This window comes from Sardina pilchardus, chromosome 1, assembly GCF_963854185.1.
Source record: "Sardina pilchardus chromosome 1, fSarPil1.1, whole genome shotgun sequence".
NCBI lineage: Eukaryota > Metazoa > Chordata > Actinopteri > Clupeiformes > Clupeidae > Sardina > Sardina pilchardus.
Window position 1 is genome coordinate 51169484 of NC_084994.1, and position 22116 is coordinate 51191599.

The window sequence follows — 22116 nt, forward strand, 5'->3', positions numbered from 1 at the left end:
CTAGCTGGCGTTCTTGTTCATGAGCTTGGCCAGCATCTGCTGGATCTGCGAGCGCGACACGTTGAGCATGGAGTGGCGGCTGCGCGGGCTGCCGGGCGTCTGGAGCGGGGCGTGGCGCCGCGAGCTCCAGCGGCCTTGTGCGTGGGCGGGGCTGCTCTCGGCCGAGCGGCTGCGCTGGATGAAGGAGGCGTTGGAGGCGTGCGGGTACTGTTCCGTCTCCAGCGTGGACGACGAGAAGACGTAGGACGCCAGCCGCCGCAGCTGATTGGGCCTCGGGCCGTGCAGCCTCTCCTCATCCAGCTGGAGAGATAGCATAGATGTGACAGAGGGAGAGGGAGAGAGAGAGAGAGAGAGAGAGAGAGAAAAAGGGAGAGAGAGAGATAGATAGAAAGAGGGAGAATACACAGTGCATTAGTGTTGTGGCGAACGTTTACCATCCTGTATAGCCTACACCATTCTATCCATGCAGTACAGGGGAGGAGAAACACTTTGAGAAAGGACGGCATCAGCAGCCCACCCAGACTCAACAGGCCCTAGAGCCAGACTAGACCAGACTAGACCAGACTAGGAGCTTGGCTAGAGACAAAGGGAGGGTGCTTTATGGTGCTTCATACTGGATGGAGGAGGAACAGTTGAAAATGGGGAGGCTCTCTGTTGCCTAGGAGACCCTACTACACAGTCTACACAGGTCTTTCAACACTGACATTGTGTCACCACTGGGGAAGACAATAGTGTGGCTGCTCCATATAGAGGATGCAAGAGATGACAGTATTGATGCTTTGCTCTGATGCTGCTCAGAAACCATTGCAAATGCAAACAGTCTGGAGAGAACAAAAAGCAGGACATCAGGCACACAGACACAAACACACAAACCAAGAGATGGGGTTATGATGGAAACGAAACCAAACCAAACTCATGAGATATTAAGAAAAAATACAAAAAGTTCATCTTTTTAAAAACAGACAGAGGAGGGACTGTCCTAGACTGTGCTTACCGCAAATACATCTCTCTCTCTTCTGTTGCCGCTCCCTTGGTATTTTCTCCTTGGGTGAAATCAACTTGTCATACTTTTGAGCGACACAGTAGGTCAGACAAAGGCAGCAGTTATGTGAGGAGCACAGACATAATGGTGGGAAACGCAGGAGTCCTTGGCTCTCTCTGACTGTAACAGTGGAGCCGCATGACTAGAACAAGTGCATGAGGAGAAAATGCTGTGAAATGGTGCGAATCAAGAAGTATACTGGAATGTTTTCTGTGAATTTTGCATCTTCATTCATGTGGTTGATGCTTTGCTTCCAAGGGGGTGGTAAATACAGACAACCGACAATCGATTAACGCAAGAGGAATTGGGAAAGTTGTCATCAACCCTTAATCTTTAAGCAGTGACTGTGGCTTTCAAGCTACACACAAAACTATTTTTTTATTTTAAGAAAATGGCCACAATGGCATTGATTGGTCTCAGAGAAAAGATAAATACAGTAGGTGTGTTTTGATTGGGCACTGAGTTAGGACACGCCCCAGGGGCCAGATGATTGTGACCTTCAGTGTCCTTCACTATTAGTTGTTAAAGAATTTTCTTTATCCTTTATTCTGGCAAATTGTTGTTATTAGCAGCCAATCAAAGAACACCCTTTCTTTCAATACTCCAATACTGAAGTAATGTTCTAAATGGCTGAAAAAGTATACGCCTTGGGCTGTTGATTGGCTAGAATGTTGTACAGTATGTCTCAGGCTCGTGCTACACAAGTAAAACACTCGGTTCGGGGAGAGTAAAAATAGTTTTAAAAGACCGGTCAAATTTAATGTACCCGCGGCTATCACATCTGGTGTAACCAGTTCCATTGATTACAGCGGAAGCTAATTCTTGCTGCAGACGCTCAGTGAACGCAGCGTTTCAGTTAAGTGCCCAGTGTAAGCCTCCCTGACAGCACACACAGTCACATCACTAGAGGATCGTGAGGAGAACCTGGCTGAATTGGACAAAACTGTAATGGATTATAGGTGTAACGGATACAGCTTGAATCCACCATTTCCATATTTGTAAGGGCTATAACGAGGACATCTTGCAGACCTATTAGTCCACTGACCTCTGCTCTATACTGTTATCTAACAAGACAGACTTCAAGATTAATATTGCCAAGATTGACTATGGTCTTCACACCTAAACCTTTGCTAATGAGATATGTATTTGTGTCATTGCTATGCTGCAAGGCAAACACCTGGAACATGGGACGAGGACGCTGAGATCCTTGGGCTCTGACAAAATGCCGACTGAATGTGAGCACAGGAGCCTCCGAATAATCCTCTCTATCAAGGCTGAAGTCGTGTCAGTCGTATGACTGGCATCCATGGGAAACGGACACTCCTGTGGGGCGGCTTTGTGGACGCTTGCAGTGCTTGGCCCTTTCAAGCCTTGCATCTCCCATTTCGTTTTGTTTTAATCCATCGCAACTGTCATTTGGGAAGGATGCACAATGTGCCATTTGGGAAGGACTCTTTCTGTTGTGTTTTTAAGGAGGTACTTTTGTAGTATCAAGGGAAATACATCTAATGCTCCTTTGCAATATCAGAGTGTAAATGTTATAACAGATAAACAAGCTAAACATTCAGAAAAGTCTATTTTGATTTTACAGGATTTTATGATGGCCTAATACAAATGTGTTATTTTCTTTGGTGGTGGAGATCACAAAAATAATTAAAATGGGATACTGAAGGCTAGAGAACATTTCCCCCATTTTAAGAAGATTTTTCCCATATTCAGAGTATTTCATTTTAGTAAGAGTGGTGAGAAACCGTTATCTCTAATGGGAGTGTGCCTCACAGTATCACAGAGTTTACATATTTAACGACACAAAATACCAAATAAAATGTTACTTAAAATTGGGATTCACAGCCTTAAATATGCACAATTGTTGGAATGACAAAATAACCTTAAAATTCTTGTTACACCTAAGTATCTTATACAATGGCATTCACATCACTGGTGACTGAAAAGACAGCACAAAGCACAAAGTGTTTTCACTATAAAAAAAACCATTCCTCCGACTGACGGGCAGAACATTTGCATGCTAACAAGATATTTGCAGAACAAGAAAAAACGCAGTGAAAAATATGTGCTGTCGGTGTGTATGAAAAAAAAAGATTCTAGATGAGTAATACCTCCAATATGCTTATCTACCGGTACATACTGTAACTTGTAAACTTTTAAAGTCTTAATATAAGGCTTTCATTCTTTCATTCAATTTACACTTCTCTCTCTATATAAGTACATTACTTTTTCAGCATTTATTATTGCCTCCATACAAATGTTAAAAAATGTCATACCATAAAAAAAATGGAAATTAGGTGGAATCCAGATCTAAATCAAACACATGTCTAAACACCTTTAGGCCCCGAGTATGATTGATGAAAATTATTCTAAATCCTGGCCATATTTTAAAAAAAAGTAGGAACTCTGTCTTCTTAAACATGTGCAAACCCAGCGTGGAGTGCTATGTGGTTCCACAATGATTGTGTAGCAAGGCCATCTCTATCCAGGGCTATGCCAAGCTGGCTGGAAACAACATATTCTCTTACCGGTCTGTGAGGTCCTGTTGGGTCCGACTCCCTCCTTCGTGGTAATGAGTTGCACGGTGACTGAGCAGGACTCTCCGCGCCCGACTGACCAGCCCGCGCCCCAGCGATGCGCTTGGACACCTCCTCCTCGGTGACGGGCAGCATGGCCCGGGCCCTGTCCCCGCCTCCTGCCCAACTGGTTTTGGGCCGCACCGTCTGGTCCATGCCCATGGCTCCCCTCAGCCTCCGGCGCTCGTCCTGCTCCTCCAGGGGCCGCAGCTCCTCGGGGTCCTCGTCGGTGGTGCCGGACGTGGTGGGCTCTGCTCCTGGGTGGAAGTCCCTGAGCTCCGTCTCTTTGTCAATGATCACCCACTCCTTGCTGTCAAAATCCTCCTCTTCGGCCAGCGGCACGGAGCCAATGAAGGCGTTACTGTGGGCCTCCTGGTCCACTGATGCAGAGGCTTCCTGTCGACCGCTGGCGAGAGGGTTGCCACGGCAACCATCCAGCGAGAGCATCTGCGCCGGCTGGGAGGAGTACAGATGGCGTGAGGGCGAGCCCAGGATGTCCATGCGTGACCTAGATAGTCATTCACAAAACATGACACACACAAACACTTCCTTCAGTTTTGACTCCTCGTGCTGTGAGGGGAACTAGAACATGTTCTGTGTGGAACACACAATTCAGCTCAAGGGTAGCGTGCACCTTCTCATAATTAGACTGAAGCCCGGCGCCCACCGGACGCGTACGCGGCGCGCCGCGACAAGAAAAGAATCAGAACTCCGTTGTTTTCAATGGAGCAAAGCCCACTGGAAACGTCTGCCGTGCAGCAGCCGCACAGAGATAGAAAACTATTCTAAAATCCTGCGCGTCAAGCCCAGACCGCCGAACACCGCTGAACGGCGTGTCCGGTGGGCGCCGGGCTTTAGAAACCCTTCATGTCCAAGAGAGGCCATTTGTGTCTGCTCTAGACAGATGTTTTGCCTGGCGCTCAAAATCTAAAACACTAGACATGGTGAAGGGTCAAGGAGTATTGGACTACAACAACCATAGGGCTACTGGATTAAAGCCCTTCTTCTGTGGCACCTCTAAAAGCACACAACAAGAGGTCATCTGCATATGATAACTGCAGATGACTTCTGAGCCTCTTTTGAGTCTCTGAGAGGGCAATACTATTTATGTCAAGAAATGTAACGATCACATCAGCCATCAATCTGGAAACATTGGACACCTTGTGAACAATTTGGGCATGTATCGCTGTTCCACCCACCTCTGTCCATACCCTTCTCTCCCTTCAGCGGCAGACAGGCGGTCAGACTCTGGGCTGTTGATCCGGCGGTATCGGAGTGAGCGCACCTGGCCACTGGGGGATTCAGGACACACCCCACGATTACACTCGTCCTCCAGCCCAGCCTGAGGGCAACACAGGAAAAGAGAAGCTGCAGTTCAAATACAGACAGGCAGGGTCACATACACCCTAGAGTTGTTTTTTAAGATGTTTTTTTGTATTCCTCTCACAGATTATCAAAACCACCATTAACCAGTTTCCAGTGGGAAAATATCTGGTAGTGACTAGCCAATATGAAAAATGTTCCATACTGGTATTCTTATAGAGTTTATAGTATGAAAGGCTTATGAAACTATCCCAGTAAAAGTTCTTCATGCACAATTATGTAAATCTCAGGTTTTCCTTGGATAGTGCTTGGTATGGAGAAGGATAACTGCAGATGAGCATTCCTGCCTTTACATCAAACCCCACCCGCTCCTCAGTTTTATTTCAGCATCTCCTTCACTTTTCACAAACATACAATTCTCTCATAAAAAAGGACGTATTGTAGAGACATAAACCTTGCCAAGGTTTATCCTGAGTTTATTGCGGTTGAAGTCTGTATCTTCCCAATCTCCATCAGTGGCTGTGTTCCGTGAGGGAAGAACAGGAGGGGCGTTCTCCTGGTCACTCAGGTGCTCATCCTGCAGCACATCGTCTGTGTTCTCACGCTGCATATCACTAGGACCCGGAGTGATGTTTACCACCCTATAGACACAAAAGAAACATATCACTAGGACCCGGAGTGATGTTTACCACCCTATAGACACAATAGAAACATATCACTAGGACCCGGAGTGATGTTTACCACCCTATAGACACAATAGAAACATATCACTAGGACCCGGAGTGATGTTTACCACCCTATAGACACAATAGAAACATATGACTAGGACCCGGAGTGATGTTTACCACCCTATAGACACAATAGAAATGATAGCATTGGTGGGTTTAGGGACTTTGAATAAAAGTGTTGCATAAAAAAAATGCTGGTACGAAGGCAGATTTCAAACTGTGTTATTGGCATAATCACAACGTAAGGTATTTATGCATAGCCACTGGGAGACATGACCATGTGTTAGTCTGATGTGTCGCTGATGTGGCATGGCCTCCCAACCCCCCGCCTCACCCCATCATGGCCGCCGTCTGCCGCGTGTTGTGCTGGGGTGCTGTGGACGTGCTGTTGGTGGAGACCAGCGTCTCGCTCCCCCCTTTCTCCCAATCGTACGGCTCATTCTCTGTGATGATCCTGTCCTTCATACTGTTGTCAAACACTGACATCAGGAGCTGCAACAACATGAAATCCGCGCAATCAGTACAAAACCATGAGTTTGTGAAGTTGAGTTACTTTATTTGTCTTTACAGTTTTTTCCAATCGTTTACACACAATTTTGAAAACGGGGCTCTTTTTGTCTAAACATATCACACAATTAACCAAACACAACACCCAATCAGCAGAACATAACAGATTGTTAGCAAAATGAAATATTTCTGTCAAAACAATAAACACATTGATAAAACCTTATACTGTTCTCATATCACTAACACATTCTTTGAATGATTCCACACTGTCGCTATCTTATACACACCAACACAATAAATTCAAAACACATCTGTAAAAACCCTCTTCCAATATATGGATCTTATTCAGACATATTGTTTGAGAGCATTAGGATAATTTAGATGACAAAAATATTTTGATGAACCCTCATCAAGCAATGCACAAAACTGATGCTGCAGACAATATTTCTTTCTTTCACTGAACCATATGTTCAGTTACAGTGACAAGTCAATCAACAGAAAATGCCAAAATTATAGTTCTTGCTACTGTAAAGTGTAGAAAAATAAAAATCTGTACACAAACAAAAAGTACTGTACACTTACAGTCACTGAAGTAAAACTAAAGCAACAATACAAACAAGTAACAACAATACATAATACTCTAATCATCTCTCTGTCTAGCTGGATCAGGCCATAAGAGTTCACCACATCACAGGCTATGGGTGCCATTTGGGCTTTTATACGTCCTCCCTAGCTCCTCTGGCCTCGATCCTCACTGATCGACATAAAAAATGATGGGGCGAAAACAATGGGATAGTCCAGGGGTCTTCAACCTTTTTCAGCCCAAGGACCCCTTGGCTGTGAGAGAGACTGAGCACGGACCCCCACACCTGGCACACCTCAAATCATGCCTATCATTTGAACCGTCAGTAGTGCCTACATGCATGCACGTACGCGCACGCGCACGCACACACACAAACGCACACATTCTAAACATAAGTTATTATTAACAGGGGGGTAACTGATACAACTCGTTTCTGATAATTCTTTACATAGTGTTGCATAAACTCGCCCTATAATAGAATGAATGTCACAAGGGTCAACTAAGGTAGATATGTAAGGGATAATCAACGACGCGCCGTGCGTTTCTAGGAAAATAATGCACGTCCGAAGTGTTAATAAGCTCCCGACGCCGCAGGCATTATTGCAGTGCATTATTTTTCCTATAAACGCACGGCGCGGAGTTGATTATCCCGTTTATACCACTGCTACTATCATTCTCGTTTATATTGCCGCTGTCTTAGATACAACGTTGCTGTGTTTACCGTTACATTCACATTGGCGAATTAAGATTCAAGTGTGAGAAGCTCCGGTTTAGCCCTCTCTGGTGGTATAAATTCAGCTAAATTCAGGCAAAGCTTCATTTGCTCAACCTGATACAGACATAGAGCCTCTTCATCTTGTGTAAATATAACTTGTCTTTCACAATCAAACACAAACACACAAGATTATCGTTATCGTTTCATTTTTGATGGTAGGCCTATGACATCGCAGAGAACGTTGGATTAATGAATTCACGCAGAACAGAACGCCTTGACGTGCAGACAGCAGACTCTCATTTAAAAAAACAAAGCAAAACATCACACAGAACAAATAGGCTACCCCGCAAAGTTCAGGTCCTCTCAGAATGAAAAGAACGAGTTCGTTAATGGTCAGATCAGATGCCGCTGAAAACGAAGCTATTTAACTAAAACGCACGGGGGGGAAGTGTTCCATTGGGTAACACAATGTTACAGGGATCACATTATCACACGCATGATTCATGGGTAGCCTACAATGTGTTATTTAAAAACGAATATGAAGCGATGTTCATTGAACATTATGTTAACTTTGACAAATGTTATTTTTTGGAAGAGAAAAAAATGCTTCAGACGAAATATTTTCGCGGACCCCCTGCAGTACCTCCGCGGACCCCCTAGGGGTCGCGGACCCCCGGTTGAAGACCCATGGGATAGTCTATCCAGTGTTAGTTATAGATCAGTGGGAACGCCCCTCGAGGATCGAGCATAACACACCTGAGTGCTGCGTTTTCAATTTTGCACATGTGTGCTTACACACCTGGTGGATGTGATTATTCAATTTGTTCATTGGTGTGGTCATTGGCAAGTCAGGGCTTTATAATGACAAGGAAGTACCTAACAATCTTTATCTGTGTCTAAGGTGTGAAATTGTGTTTTACGTTTTGACATTCACTGTGTGTAATGTTTCGCAAAAAGTGTGAAGCTGAATTTGTGCTTACTGTTGTACTACTCTGCGCAGGCGTTTTGCTTCTTAAGTGTTAAGTATTGTTAACTGTCTGTTAATCTTGATTTTAGTGTGTAAACGATTGGAAAAAACTGTAAAGGAAATGTGTCCTCACACACACACACACACACACACACACACACACACTAGACACCCACACTAGGAGCGATGAGCTCACCAGGCTTACCATTGTAACTACTGGCTAGTGAAAGGAAAATGCGCTGTGTTACTAGGCCTATAGCCTAATTAAGCTCACTGAAGCAGCTTTCATCTGACCAAGCTCTCTCAGCTACAGGAACTACAAGGTTTTCTTTGAGTAGGGGAGGAGGGCGGGACAAGTGATGGTGATTGGCTAAGGTACAGTAAAATGTCATGATAAGCCAACTGGAGGCAGAGTTGGCTTATCACACACACACACACACACACACACACACACACACACACACACACACACACACACACACACTAACATACAACACACACACACACACACACACACACACACACACACACACACACACACACACACACACACACACACACACACACACACACACACACACACACTTTTCACTTTTTCCTTGTTGAGATAAAAGGGAAGAATGTAACATTAGGCTAACGTTAGTGAAATATAGGCTAGGAAGAAGCGTAAGCATAAACACTATGGAACGGCTCTGAGGATAGAAGTCAAGCATTCCATTGAACCCCTTTCATATTGGCGTCACTTTGACATCAAATAATAACGTTATTACATCTGAAGCGTTCTAAGCCTTTATATGAACTGTTTCTATTACATTGTATGACTGGCGTCATAACCTTCAGTTTACGCATGAGCAATAAACTAAGTAACCGTATTCTCCGGTTAAGAAACTCGAAGGCAGTCTGGGGGAAAGTTCTTGGGTACCTCATTTGGCCAGTCATGTTTTTCAGTAATAGGAACCCGCTTTTGGAACGACTTACCAATAGAACTAAAAACACAAACTGAACTGAAAACATTTAGCATTTAAGGTAAAACACTGGCTGAAAGTAAATCAAGGTTGCGAACACTAGGACGCACATGCACACACACACACGCAAGCACACACACTCTATTGTCTATGTTTTATTGTACTGTCTGTTGATGCCTGGCTGTTCGCATAGGTGAGAGTTTGCAGGCGGTTGGGGATCTGGGGACTGTGTCTTACGTGATGTGATGTTTTGTTGTCTGGGTTGTGGTGTGTGAGTGTGACTGGCTGTTCGCATAGGTGAGAGTTTACGGGCGGCTAGGTATATCTTGGGGTTGTATCGTATGTGATTTGTTGTCTGTGTTATTGTATTGGTGTATGTTGTGACTGGCTGTCCATATAAGTGAGAGTATGTGGGCGGCTGGGTGTCTGGGGGTTGTGTTATGTGACTTACTGGTTGTGGTGCTCCTATGTATGTTGTGGTTATTCTGTTGTGTATGGTCAGGGTATGAACACTAAAATTACCCTTGATGTTTTGTTGGTCTCTATGTGTATAGAGAGGTGTTTGCACATGTATAGCCCACTACACTTTTTAGAATACTTTTAGACAACAATACGTTTTTTAGAAAGGTCTGACCAGGGACTGGGGTTGCAAATTAGCCAACTGGCTAGAAACCTTCTATGTAACATATCTACAGACATTGTTATGCCATTGATTGTGATAGCAATGCATGTAATAATGTGCGCTGCATTGTCCCTGACAAATAAACTAATTGGAAAAACAATGAAGTGCTTTTTTGATGAGTTTGACTACCTTAGAACAAATCCCCACCAAAAGCTGCACTTGTACCCGCAGCACTCTGCAGGATATCAATTTTCTCAGCATGGCTACCAGACGAGATGTTTTTACGGTGGCTATATTGCAATGCAATGCATTTTGGACATATATTTTGGGCACAACTGCGCATGGGCAAGGCTCACAACACCAACCTTACTCCAGTTGCAGGGGTGTATAATTTCTATCCTAGTTTTGAATGACAATGTCATGAATTATAAACCAAATATGAAAATTGTCTTAATAAATTTGCATTTTAACAGCAAAATACAAAATGTGTGCAAAACGGGTGTTCTGCCCCATACTAACTCAGTTAAGCCTACTTTTAACTATTTAACTAAATACTTTTTTTAAAGCAACATGCTCAACACTGGTCATTACTTATGTTTCAGTTGTGGCAAGCAATGAAAAAATAAGGACCATCCCCTAGTATACATTTCTGTAAAAAAGCCACGCTAGAATGGATTGACAATTCTTAAGAGTGAAGCTATCTTACCTGATAGTCTGGCTTGGTGTAGTAGTCAAGGCCTAAGACGTGCTCTAAGAAGACATTGAATTCAGAAGGCATGTGTTTCAGCAGCATCCGGTGGTCATAGCGGTCCTTAATCTGTCCAACTTGTTCCTATGAGCAGCAGAAACAGGCCAATGAATTTAGAAACGCCAGATGTAAGAGACACATCGATGCATTATAGTGTCAAAAGATAAAGGTGCCAAGCATTTAGAGTTCACTGTACAGTACCTTGTCCTTGATTTTTCTCCAAGGTAACTGCCCGACAGCGAACTCCACCAACATGTAAAATAAAGACCAAAGATCATCGTGGCGACCCATTTCCTGAAAGAAAAAGTACAGATAAAACAAACATACACAGTAACTGCTATGCTATTCCATTGTTGTAAGCAATTTCATGTTGTAGATTTGCATGGAAGTGTCTGCTAAACACCACAACCATACTGTAGCCCACTAGTAGTGCCCAAGTGCATGACCAAATGCTGAGCTATTTGATTGGACATGCACACTACCCACCACATAAGGGTTACCCTGCTGCTTAGAAAGTCACAATTCAACCCATTGCTTGTGGAGGAATACAGATGAGTCTTCTTGCTTTTCTGACAAACACGCAGCACAGTCTTCAAATAAACACATCACCTGAATTGTATTTACAAAATGCCCCTTTTCTTCTGTATCTGACACTTGTATCCCACAAAGGGAAAGTCTACATTTCAATGTCTAGTTAATGCCTCCGTTATCCGTTTGCTTGCATTGTCTCACTTGTAAGCTGTATTGGATATAACTAATACAATTTTACATGAAGGCGAGGAGCATTTTCAAAATATTAAAAGTGATTAGAGTAGTGCAGAGCTGTTGACCCAAATAATATTAGCTATGGTAGCCCAAAATATTACCCTCATGAAAGTTAGCTGCATTCTTGCTGACTTTCTTGTGGTGTTAACTTGGTAGCTTGATTGAAACAGTAGCACGGCAGTCTAATTTGTGCACACTCTACTCTAACTGGTCAATAGCTGACTTAATCACTTTACATTTAGCAAAAGTAAAGGTATGGTCACTGAATAAATAATGTTACAAAAAACAACCCGGGGTGGACCCGAAGTTGACCCAAACTAAGCTGATCGGGTCTGAGAAAGGGCTTATTGCCTAACTAAAGTACTTACTTTGTTTTTATGCGCATTGACTGATGCATATCGTACAGTTCCTCTGAAACCTGCAACTGTTCTTGGCTATAAAGGGGGGGAAAGATAAGCAGCAATGAGTCATCACTGCCAGCTCCACAAAGAAAATATACCTAAACTGTATTCAATTCATGGGAATTAACAAAGAAAATAAAATAATACATAGCACACGGTGAATTGATGGAGGAGAAAGCAACTGTATGTCAAACTGAAAGTCAGGGATCTCATTGTTCATGTTGATGTTATTAAATTCTTGTCAGTGAGACATTGATCAGTTGTGTAAATCTGATGCTATGATAAAACAGACGACAAATAGGAGAAAATAAATTATGTTTCTTATGGTTTCATAATAGTTCAATCAATTTGGAACAATAAACACAGACCTCTATGTCATTTGCATTGAAAAGAAACTACCGTACACCATTCATTGTAAGTGGTAGTAAATCATAGTTGGTGTCTATACTGTATGTGTGGTGATGTACAGATGCACTATGTACGTGTATGCTCGTGTGCTTGCCATTAAGGATTAGCATATTAGCCAGCTCAAAAGCTTGAGTGCTTTATGAAGACCTAGACATCTATTTGCCGCCAAGTTAATGTAACACATCTGTCAATGTCAACGGAGACACTGATGGTTGCCTAGATATTTTTCAATCAATCAAATAAATGCTTTCATGCTACAAGTAGCCATTGACCTTCTCAATCTTGGCGGTCACTTCTCTGAAGGGGTGGAGAAAAACAGCTATGCATTTTTTACGAGGTGTTTTTTCTCCGCTGGCGCACCAGGGCCGTTTTACCACATTGAATGTGCATTTCCGCCATGTCATCCATTATCCATCCATTCATTTGAAATACTCTAAATTTAGGACATAATGTATGCATTTTTCTTCCAGATGTGTTTCTTTGTGCACAGTGTGTAATGTCAGTTGGAAGATGAGAGCCCTGCCGGGTGGACCAGAGGTGGAGGGGCGGTGAGGGCACTCACACACAACAGAAGTGGGGGGTCAGAGATCTGATGGAGAAACAGGTTCACACATGCACTTCAAATCAAAATCCAAAAGGAACTGCAACACAACATAAAACAGTGTCAAACTAAAAAAGTTAACATTCATAAAGATGGACAAAACATATACTGCTAGCTAACAGATTTATGTCAACACTGAGACTAACAGTATGGATAAACTGAAATGATAACAGGCAAATATAAAATGAAGAAAAATCAGAAATGATAACAGCCAAATATAAAATGAAGAACATGACAGACAAAAACTGGTGATTCAAGCAAATACATTGACTTAGTTTGTTAGAAAGCAACTGTTACCCCTGCCTATGGTGCTTTGCCTATTGTGTTCCCACAAAGAAAATATTGTGTTGATCAGGTGCAAAAAAGTGCTTTTTGCCTACCCTAATTCTCAGAGGGACATATGCACACAGGAATGAAAACCTACAACTACTCACCAGACAGGAAGGGCTATATTCAAGCTTCAATATTCAATATTTCTAATAATTTAAACATTTACAATCACTGCTTAATCATCCTAAGACAACACATCAGTTACCTCTTACTACTTACATGCCCTTTTCATTCTAGGATCAAGGACAATGTAGGAATTTGAACAGGGCCCATTTGTATCCTTGAACAGGGCATATTTTTATAATTGAAAACGGCCTATTTATATTCTTGAACAGGGCCTATTTGTATCCTTGAGCTCCACAATAGCTACTTATAAACACAAAGCCAACAGGAAGAGTTCACTGATACCAAGGGACTTCAACATAATGATGAAGACCAGTCACAGGGTTGGAAACATCTAATGAATTGAGAGGAAAAGGATTTAAAATGACCGAGTAGAAAAAAAGCTGTGGTGTGTGAATGTGAAATCATTGCAGAAAAAAGTAATACATCTATTCCCCTAGGTACCTCCAAACTACAACTTCTTCCCACATGGTTTCAATGACCAATTCATATCATGATCACAAGGTCACAAACTTGACACCTGTTCCAGATAAAGGCATAGGACACCGATCCAATTTGCACTATCCAGTGTTAGCTAATGGTTTGTACGCAGATAACACCTTATTATATGGATAACCTGAATTAGTTACAGTCAGCTGTATAGAGGGAGTTGAGATTCATACACTACTCTCAATGCAACTATATCTTATTTTATTATCAGTCTCAAAATATTTCACCAACATTGTTCAGGCTACATTAAAAAGGCATATTGAGACGTGGTTGAAGGGCATTTCAATTGTTACAGTATATAGACTACCTCCAGATTTGTTGGACTACATAAAATACCGGACTTCTCACTACACTGCAATAAACCATCTGTATATTTGCAACTAAAACAGCAGAGACTTGCATTCAATTCAAATCAATAAACTAGAAAAGCACTCCGAGAGCGCAGACCTCCGGCATCCGAAAATAACCACTTCCTGGCTCCAGAGGGTAATACAAATCACTCCCAAAAGTTAATTGTTTGCTCATTTCAGACCTTCCCTGAAAATTTTGTCGAAATCCATCCATCATTTTTTGAGTAATCTTGCGAACAAACAAACAAACAGACAAACAGACAGACAGACAGACAGACAGGCAGACAAACAGACAGACAGACAGACAGACAGACAGACAGACAGACAGACCGACCAACAAACCCCGATGAAAACATAACCTCCTTTGCGGAAAATGGTTGTGCTAGCCATGCTCATGTCTGAAGGTACACCATGAAGCTCAAATTTACTTAGACACAAGATAAATTCTGGACTAGAAAATAAAATAAACTTACTGGTCGAACTTCTCCATTAGTGTTTGTGTACTGTCGTGCAAGCCCGAAGTCCAGCATAAAGCATTTTCTAGTTGTTGAAGGCAATCTTCCCATGGCAAAATTTGACTGAAAAGGGGTAGTAAGTAAATAACCACAATCAACAGTTTTATCAACAGTAGCCATATCTTTCAGTAAACAGTATCTACTCAGTGTATGATGATACATCAATGTCAACAGCTGCCTAAATGATAAAACTGGATTGAGCAGTGCCCACATATCGTGTGTAAAATTAGAAAATAGGACATACAGGTTTGATATCACGATGCAGGAAGCCAACCGAATGAATGGCTTCTATAGACTCAAGAATCTGTTTTCCTAAGCGAAGGGTTGTGCTCATGGTGAAAGTGCCACGAGGTTGGCTTCTCCTGAGATCTGCCAGGTTGCGTCCCTGAAAGAGACAGAGACTTCATATTTGTATTGTACATAGAATGTCTTGAGACTTTAAATCAATTATAATGTATGCTAATTCAAAGTCTGCAGAGGGAGTTGTATTTAGTGTAATGTATTATGTATTAATAATCCCTCACCTGAAGTTGCATAACAACATAGTTGAACTTATCATTTCTTCCACAGCCAATGAATTTACAGACATGATTTTTTCCTAAAAATACAAAATATAAGAACATATCTTCATTTGTCCCTTCAATTATAACTGTCGATGTATTAAGAGACATAAAATAGCCTGTTCCCATTGGCCACCACATTGTTCACTAAATTATTTTGTGATCTACATCCAAAGTGTGAAAATGTCAAATTGGCATGGTTTTATTCCAGTTAGCCAAATAGCTGGTTTGATTTGCATTGAGAAATTATCTTATGGAAAGTACCCCATGCTAATCTCTAGATATGGTGAAGGGTATGTGATGATGTGGGGCTATTTTAATTCCAATGGCCAACGGAACTTTATCAGGATGCATAGGATCCTGGATCCATGAAATCCACTGGCCTTCAAAAATAAAAATCTACCTCAATGGGAATTTAACATAGGAGTGTGCTCACTTATGCCCCCTGTATTTTAAGGAAGAATATTTATTTATTATTGATTTATTTATATACTTTATTATATGACTTTATTAAAATATAACTTATAATTCTATCATTCATTCATAAAAAAGATGGTGTCCTTAAAGGTTCATTATAATTAAGGCATGAAGATCAATTTCCAAAAAAAATCCTCTTTTTAGTCAATTTTAGCATGGATGTGTTCACTTATGCTGAGCACTGTATACTCATCTCTGTCTCCACTATCAACTGCAAAAAATGTTTCCTGTCAATTGCAGCAATGTTGTTGGTGAGCCAGGGTTTCCTATTACCATATGACCTTTTGGTTGTGATGCATTCCTAACATCCTGCCTCTAGTATTTTGACCTCTGTACATTGCAGACAGGACTAGTATTAATATTGTGCAGGCTACCTTAGAAAAAGGTTAAGGTATATTAGCTGTAGCAGACACCATACATCATTATTACAGCACACCATTTAATGCACCATTTATTAGCCAACCTTGAAGCTTCTTTAAAACAGCCACCTCCATCTTTAAGACTTGCTTTGGCTGTGTGGCTGACTCCACCTTCAGAGCCACATTCTCTCTGGTTAGCAGGTCCAGTGCCTCATAGATCTCTCCAAATCCTCCTCCACCAATCTTCTTCAGCTGAAGGCATTGGAAATTATGTATGCCGTGATCAACAAAAATATATAAGTGACATGACAAATAACACCAAGTTAATATGGTTTATGGTTATGGTTGGTTATGGTTATGGTTATTTGGCAGACCCCTTTTGTCCAAAGCAAAATAATACAGTTGTTTAAATGTCTAAGATTTTATTTTACACATCAGTAACTACTCACTTCACGCTGTGATGACTGAGAACAACCCAAGGCAAGGAGAACATTTCTCTGATTATGCAGCACTGCTTGGGGACATGGACAACTGCATTCTAATGTGTACCAGAAACATTTAGTGTGTATGCAGAACTGTTCCTGAATATAGTGTGTAAGGGCTGTCCATGATGGAGAGCAGTTTGTCATGTTTATCTTCTCTGCCACTGACATTATGAGATCCAGTGCCAACCACAGAGCCATCTCTGCTCACTAACCTGTCCAACCACAGTGTCTCTTCTTAATGTTACCTCCTCAGCAAACCACAACATAAAAGCGAATGCTGGCAATGGTTGACTGCTAAATATCAGTAGGACTTTACCGCAGGACAAATTCACAGCAGTTTACTAAATGGCTCCAGCCTCTTCAGGAAATAGAGCTGGATCTGTCTCTTCCAGCAAAGTGCATCAGCGTTTGGCTGTCATAATAAGTGTTGTCACAGCGCCAAAATGATGACGTTGATACAATACCATGCCTAAGTATCTCAATACCAAGACACTTTCGATGTTGAAACCGTAGCAAGCCAAAACCCACTACTGCATATATACAGTATACAGTATATAACTAATAGAATAAGTGTAGATGACAGAACATGGCACTTAAAATGATTTTGTATGTAAAACAGGAAGGGTGACTACTTAAAATGATTTTAAAACTGATAACTGAAATGTATTTTATCCAAATCTGACTGAAACGTCATTCTTAAGGTATTGATCCTAACAACATGGGGAAGTGTAAAATCTAATATCAGGGTATCACGATACATTTTGAGTATCGGTGCATTGTGCAACACTGGTTATAACTGATGACCAGCTACATTTTTCTAAGCGTCCTCAGTCACAAAGTCATGTTGGTTTATACTGTACAATATTCGGCATATCAGACCTTATCTCACACAATATGCAATACACCTTTTGTGCAGGGCATGGATTCAAATAGTTTAGGAATTTTCGAAAAGCATTAAAGACCCATCTGTGCCTCATATCTAACTAATTCTTACAGACTCAATTTGTATGTGTCTTAGTATTAGCATTTTATGTAGGTATGACTACTTGTCAATTTTGTAGACAAAAGTGTCTGCCAAGAGCCATAACCATAACAACCATTTATCAGATTTCACTATCAGCCATGTAACTATAACATGTTTTCCTCTGATCCTACGACACGCTTTGATGTGTGTGCGTTTTGGTCAACTGCATTGGGTGGAATTGTACAGAACACACCCCTCCAAAAGAAGTTTAAACTGTGGCGGTCATATTACACACCAAGTAGTCACTAAACCTGTGCTCTAGCAACAGTGAGGAAATCTGGCCCTGACACATTTTGTGAAGGAACATGTTGTCATCTGCAACCCTGAAACCTTTCCGACCAGGGGTGCCTTTCCCAAAACCATAGTTGCTATCCTGTTAGTTGGTTGGCAATGGGAAATTACTAATAACTTACCAGTAGTTAGCAGCTGTGATTTTGGGAAATGCACCCCAGTATAGCAAGTATTAGTACAAAGGCTATAGAAGTTGTATTCCTCACCACTTTCCATCGGTCCTTCACCATGCAGTTGGGAGGCAAGATGTCCACCTGCTCACTGGTGCCATTCATGTTGGCTTGGTCCTGGAGCGCTGGCGCTAGGCACTGCTGCCAGCCGGACAGAACCCGAGCAGCTCCCAACTTAAATGAGCCATTGATCTACAAGAGGGGCATATGAAGTACACACAGATATAGACAGGGCTTAGCTCCGTTAACTCATGCTGTAGGTTACAGTGGATACACATTCATTGTTTATAGTAGGGGGACACAAAGCTGGAAACACCCAAGTGCCAGTGAACACAAACACCAGTAAGTTCTATGCAAGAATACCTCGTCACATACTCACACATTGTTGAGCCCTATATGTTCCCATATACAGGTAAACCTCAGATGAAATGTAATGCTATTGTTGAGAAATGTATTTGGTGTTGCAAATTGTTCAATTCAAAATGATATCAGACCTTCACTATCTTTCTTTATAATCTCTGTGAACTATGCACACAGGAGTCCAAATGAGCATTTGAAGTGAATCTTACGGTTTTATTTTGCTGTTAAATCCTTACGAGGTGAAGTTCAACACACAGGGCAATGAGAAGTGAAGCAAGTCAGGACCCAAACTAAAACACATGCTAATTAGCATGCAGTCCCATCATGTTCTGTTAGTTAAGACATGCGCAGCTAAGCTTGGCCATTCGATCGATCCATAGACATGCTAGGGTAGCGTTCAGTGCGCAACATCCCTGTGGCTGTTCTCTCAAACATCGCAACAGAGAGTTCAGTCCAATAATGTGCTTGTGTCCAAGGAGCAAGTCTAAACTGGCAGACATATTTGAGCTAAGAGCACCATTGCCAACTCTGAGGCTCACTGCAAGAGACCGATTGACACAACTAATGTCAATATGCCCAATCATGATGCAATGATTCATTTTTCAAAAATGTCAACCTTGCTCTTAATCCACGAGTTGGCAATACTATGGTGGAGAAAAAAAAAACAAGCATTACAGACCATCCATATGTTGTTTTGCTATGCTCTGGGATGGTTATGTGTGCAAAACTGCAAGCAATAACACTATCTATAGAGCATGAATATTCAATTTTATGTTCATCCATTTCCTGTTGTATTTGCCACTACCATTCGCCATTTCATACAATGTCTTTTCTGCAAATTGTGTATGGAATGAGGGATGGTTTTAAATAATGTTTTTAAGTGGTGGGCACCTGGAGGCCTTGTGTGTGTGGGTGGAGATGTTGTCATTACCTCTTAAACCCTTGAGGTGGAGTCTTGTGGTTTTTAGATGTCACAGAGGACCATATAGTGAATGCCTCTCTTTTAACCCAATCTAAAGTGGCTGTCTTGAGCCAAGACAGGGCATAGTTACCATGGAAAATGATGTCTCGGTAGAACCACAAAATGCAGTGCATAAGCCAAGACTGAATGAGAGAATATTCTGTGTAAGCCACTGTGAAACATCAGGCTCATAAACATGATTCATCTCATCTGTGAATTTCTTTTGAATGGAATGTGGGGTTTATCAGCAAGAAGCACGGGGGAAGGGGAGGGGTGGTTGCATACAATTTTCCTGGTTTGATTAAGCAGAAGTTATGAAATCATTTGAATTCCAGGAAAGGATAAAGCTGTGACAGCCATTTGGTGATCAGACTTGTATAGAAGTGAATGTGCAGCCACATTTCCAAAAGAGGGGAGGCTAAGGAAACTCCTCTCACCATATTCAAAAACCTCTTCAAAAACCTTACGTCACTGAAAATTTTCCTGAATTTGGCCAATTTAGCCGATGCCAAAACCTTCTTTTGATAGCCTACAATCCAAGAAAATACATAAATACACAAATAGAAACAGTTTGATGTTACTATACAGACACTTTTGTTTTATCCACAGACATTATTCAAGTAAAACATTCCTTAATGGGTTTGACAAGGTAGATGGGTTCAGTCAACAAGCAAGGTCAGTGCATCCATAGGCTCCAGATTATTTAGGGTACTCATTTATCTCAAGTCATGACTGAGGATTTGTACAATTCAAGGCTGGATTTGTGTCTTGTGATGTTATGCTTCACTCCAGTTACATGTTGAAAAACTGACAAACTAATTTAACCTAGTCTGCCATTACTGTTAAAACCAACCATCAATTCTGTGGAGAACGGATGCTGGCTAACATCCATTAGGATGAGTGTCAGATTATGCTTTATTTTATTATTATTTTTAAGTCCACTTAAAATCGCACATAAGATTGCTGTGTGGAGAAAACAAGATGTCAGACATGACATCACAAAACACAAACAATAATGACTGTCCTGAATCTGAGACTGTCCTGAAACTGTCCAGATTAATTTTAAATGGCAACCACCTACCCAACACTATCATTTGGGAACGAAATCTTCCAAGAAAACAAAATCACTGCACCCAAAAGACAATCTGCAGGCCTGCAAAGACGAGCTATTTCTTTCCCCAAGAAAGCAATGGTGTCATTGAGAACAGTATTAAATTACATTTTAACATTAGCATTTTAGACATGTCAGAGATATTCCTATAGCTGGGCGTCATTTAAAGACATTAATAGCCTATAGCCGTTTCGTTTATTTGTTCGCCGTCATTACAAACTGCATAACCTATGTCAAGAAATAATGCGTACAACCGCTTTAACATAGCCTAATTATCAGGAAACCACGGTTTAGTGACCTAGGCCTATGCTATCTAGGCTATCCTTGATGATGAAACACTGTTTGCATGGCATTGGTCTCCACCCGAAATCTAGGCCCAATTACCTACCAACATCTGGGACTCCGTGAAAAGCATATCTCTTTGACATACCTACATTTCGTTATTTACATTACCTGGCAAAGAAATTACAAGTCATCCGTTTCCTCCTCTTTGCAATCTTCATTTGGATCTTGGTTGCACAAAACGCCGAGCCGCGTCCTCGAGACCATCGCCTATAGTCCGCGAGACGCGATGCGCCCTTCAAACGCGCTACTGCATCCTATTTTCACATAGGCTACAGTTTCACAGGCCACTCCGGATCTCTAGTCCATACACTGTCGATATAGTAGCATGTTCGGCAAGACACTATAAAAAAAATCACTTGGATTTTAACATGACATAGCAGGAGCCTCAGATATTCAATAATCTGTACTCTATAATGGCACTGCCCAAATGTAGGCTACTGTATGTAAAAAAAATCAGAAAAAATATTAGCCCGCTCACAAATCCAAATAATTAACTGACAGCACATAATCAATAGCCTACCTACGCAGTGTAGTGTTTCCACAGAGGAATATCCACATCTGTAGACTAACGAACAGCCACGCTCACGATAGCCTACAAAACAAACACGTCCAAATGACGCGAACTGTAAAATAACAATCTAATTCATTCCACTTCCACACATATTGCAAGCGACTGGTCTATTCACCGTAGGCTGGCAAATACCCCATCACACAATACAACGAAACATACTGTTATAGGAGCCTAAACGTGAATGATATATCTCACAATTCTCTCTGCACTGTTTTTGTCCGCAGTGCAGTGCAAGCTACCTCTAATCGCAAACACCTAACGTAGGCTACATATCACATTGGACGACAGGTGGCGCCCAATGAAAACAAACCGTCATATGGTAACCAGCCCACAGAATACAAGTAGCATCAGTATGCCTATTAATATCAGTATCAATATGTCACGCCTGCAGTGCCCACATAGACCTACCGCTCATCGGGCTTCGTCCCAATGAATGTCCAGTTTTCGACTTTGCACAAATGAAGACGCATCCATTGGCCAGTTCGCACACAGGTCTATTAACCTCAAGGTAAATGCAGGGGTTTGAGATCCACTTCTCGGAGGTGATGGGTCATGCAGCTGGCATTGCAGAAACGAACTACAATTCCCATGATGCTAGGAGATACTCAAATAAGGGCGGTCTTACCGTGCCGTTGGGC

General features: G+C 41.7%; 1 protein-coding gene across 1 annotated transcript; it reads right to left on the minus strand.

The window, feature by feature from the left end:
* Positions 1-21064, minus strand: ttbk1a (tau tubulin kinase 1a). Its single transcript, XM_062535804.1, has 15 exons — positions 21016-21064; positions 18167-18322; positions 16265-16412; positions 15289-15362; positions 15009-15149; positions 14723-14827; positions 12919-12945; positions 11916-11981; positions 10984-11076; positions 10741-10866; positions 6010-6167; positions 5402-5588; positions 4824-4966; positions 3577-4132; positions 1-300 (listed from the first exon to the last, which is right to left on the minus strand). The coding sequence occupies exons 2-15, from the start codon at positions 18233-18235 to the stop codon at positions 1-3; spliced, it is 2193 nt and encodes a 730-aa protein (XP_062391788.1). The 5' UTR covers positions 18236-18322; positions 21016-21064.
* Positions 21065-22116: the final 1052 nt, after the last annotated feature.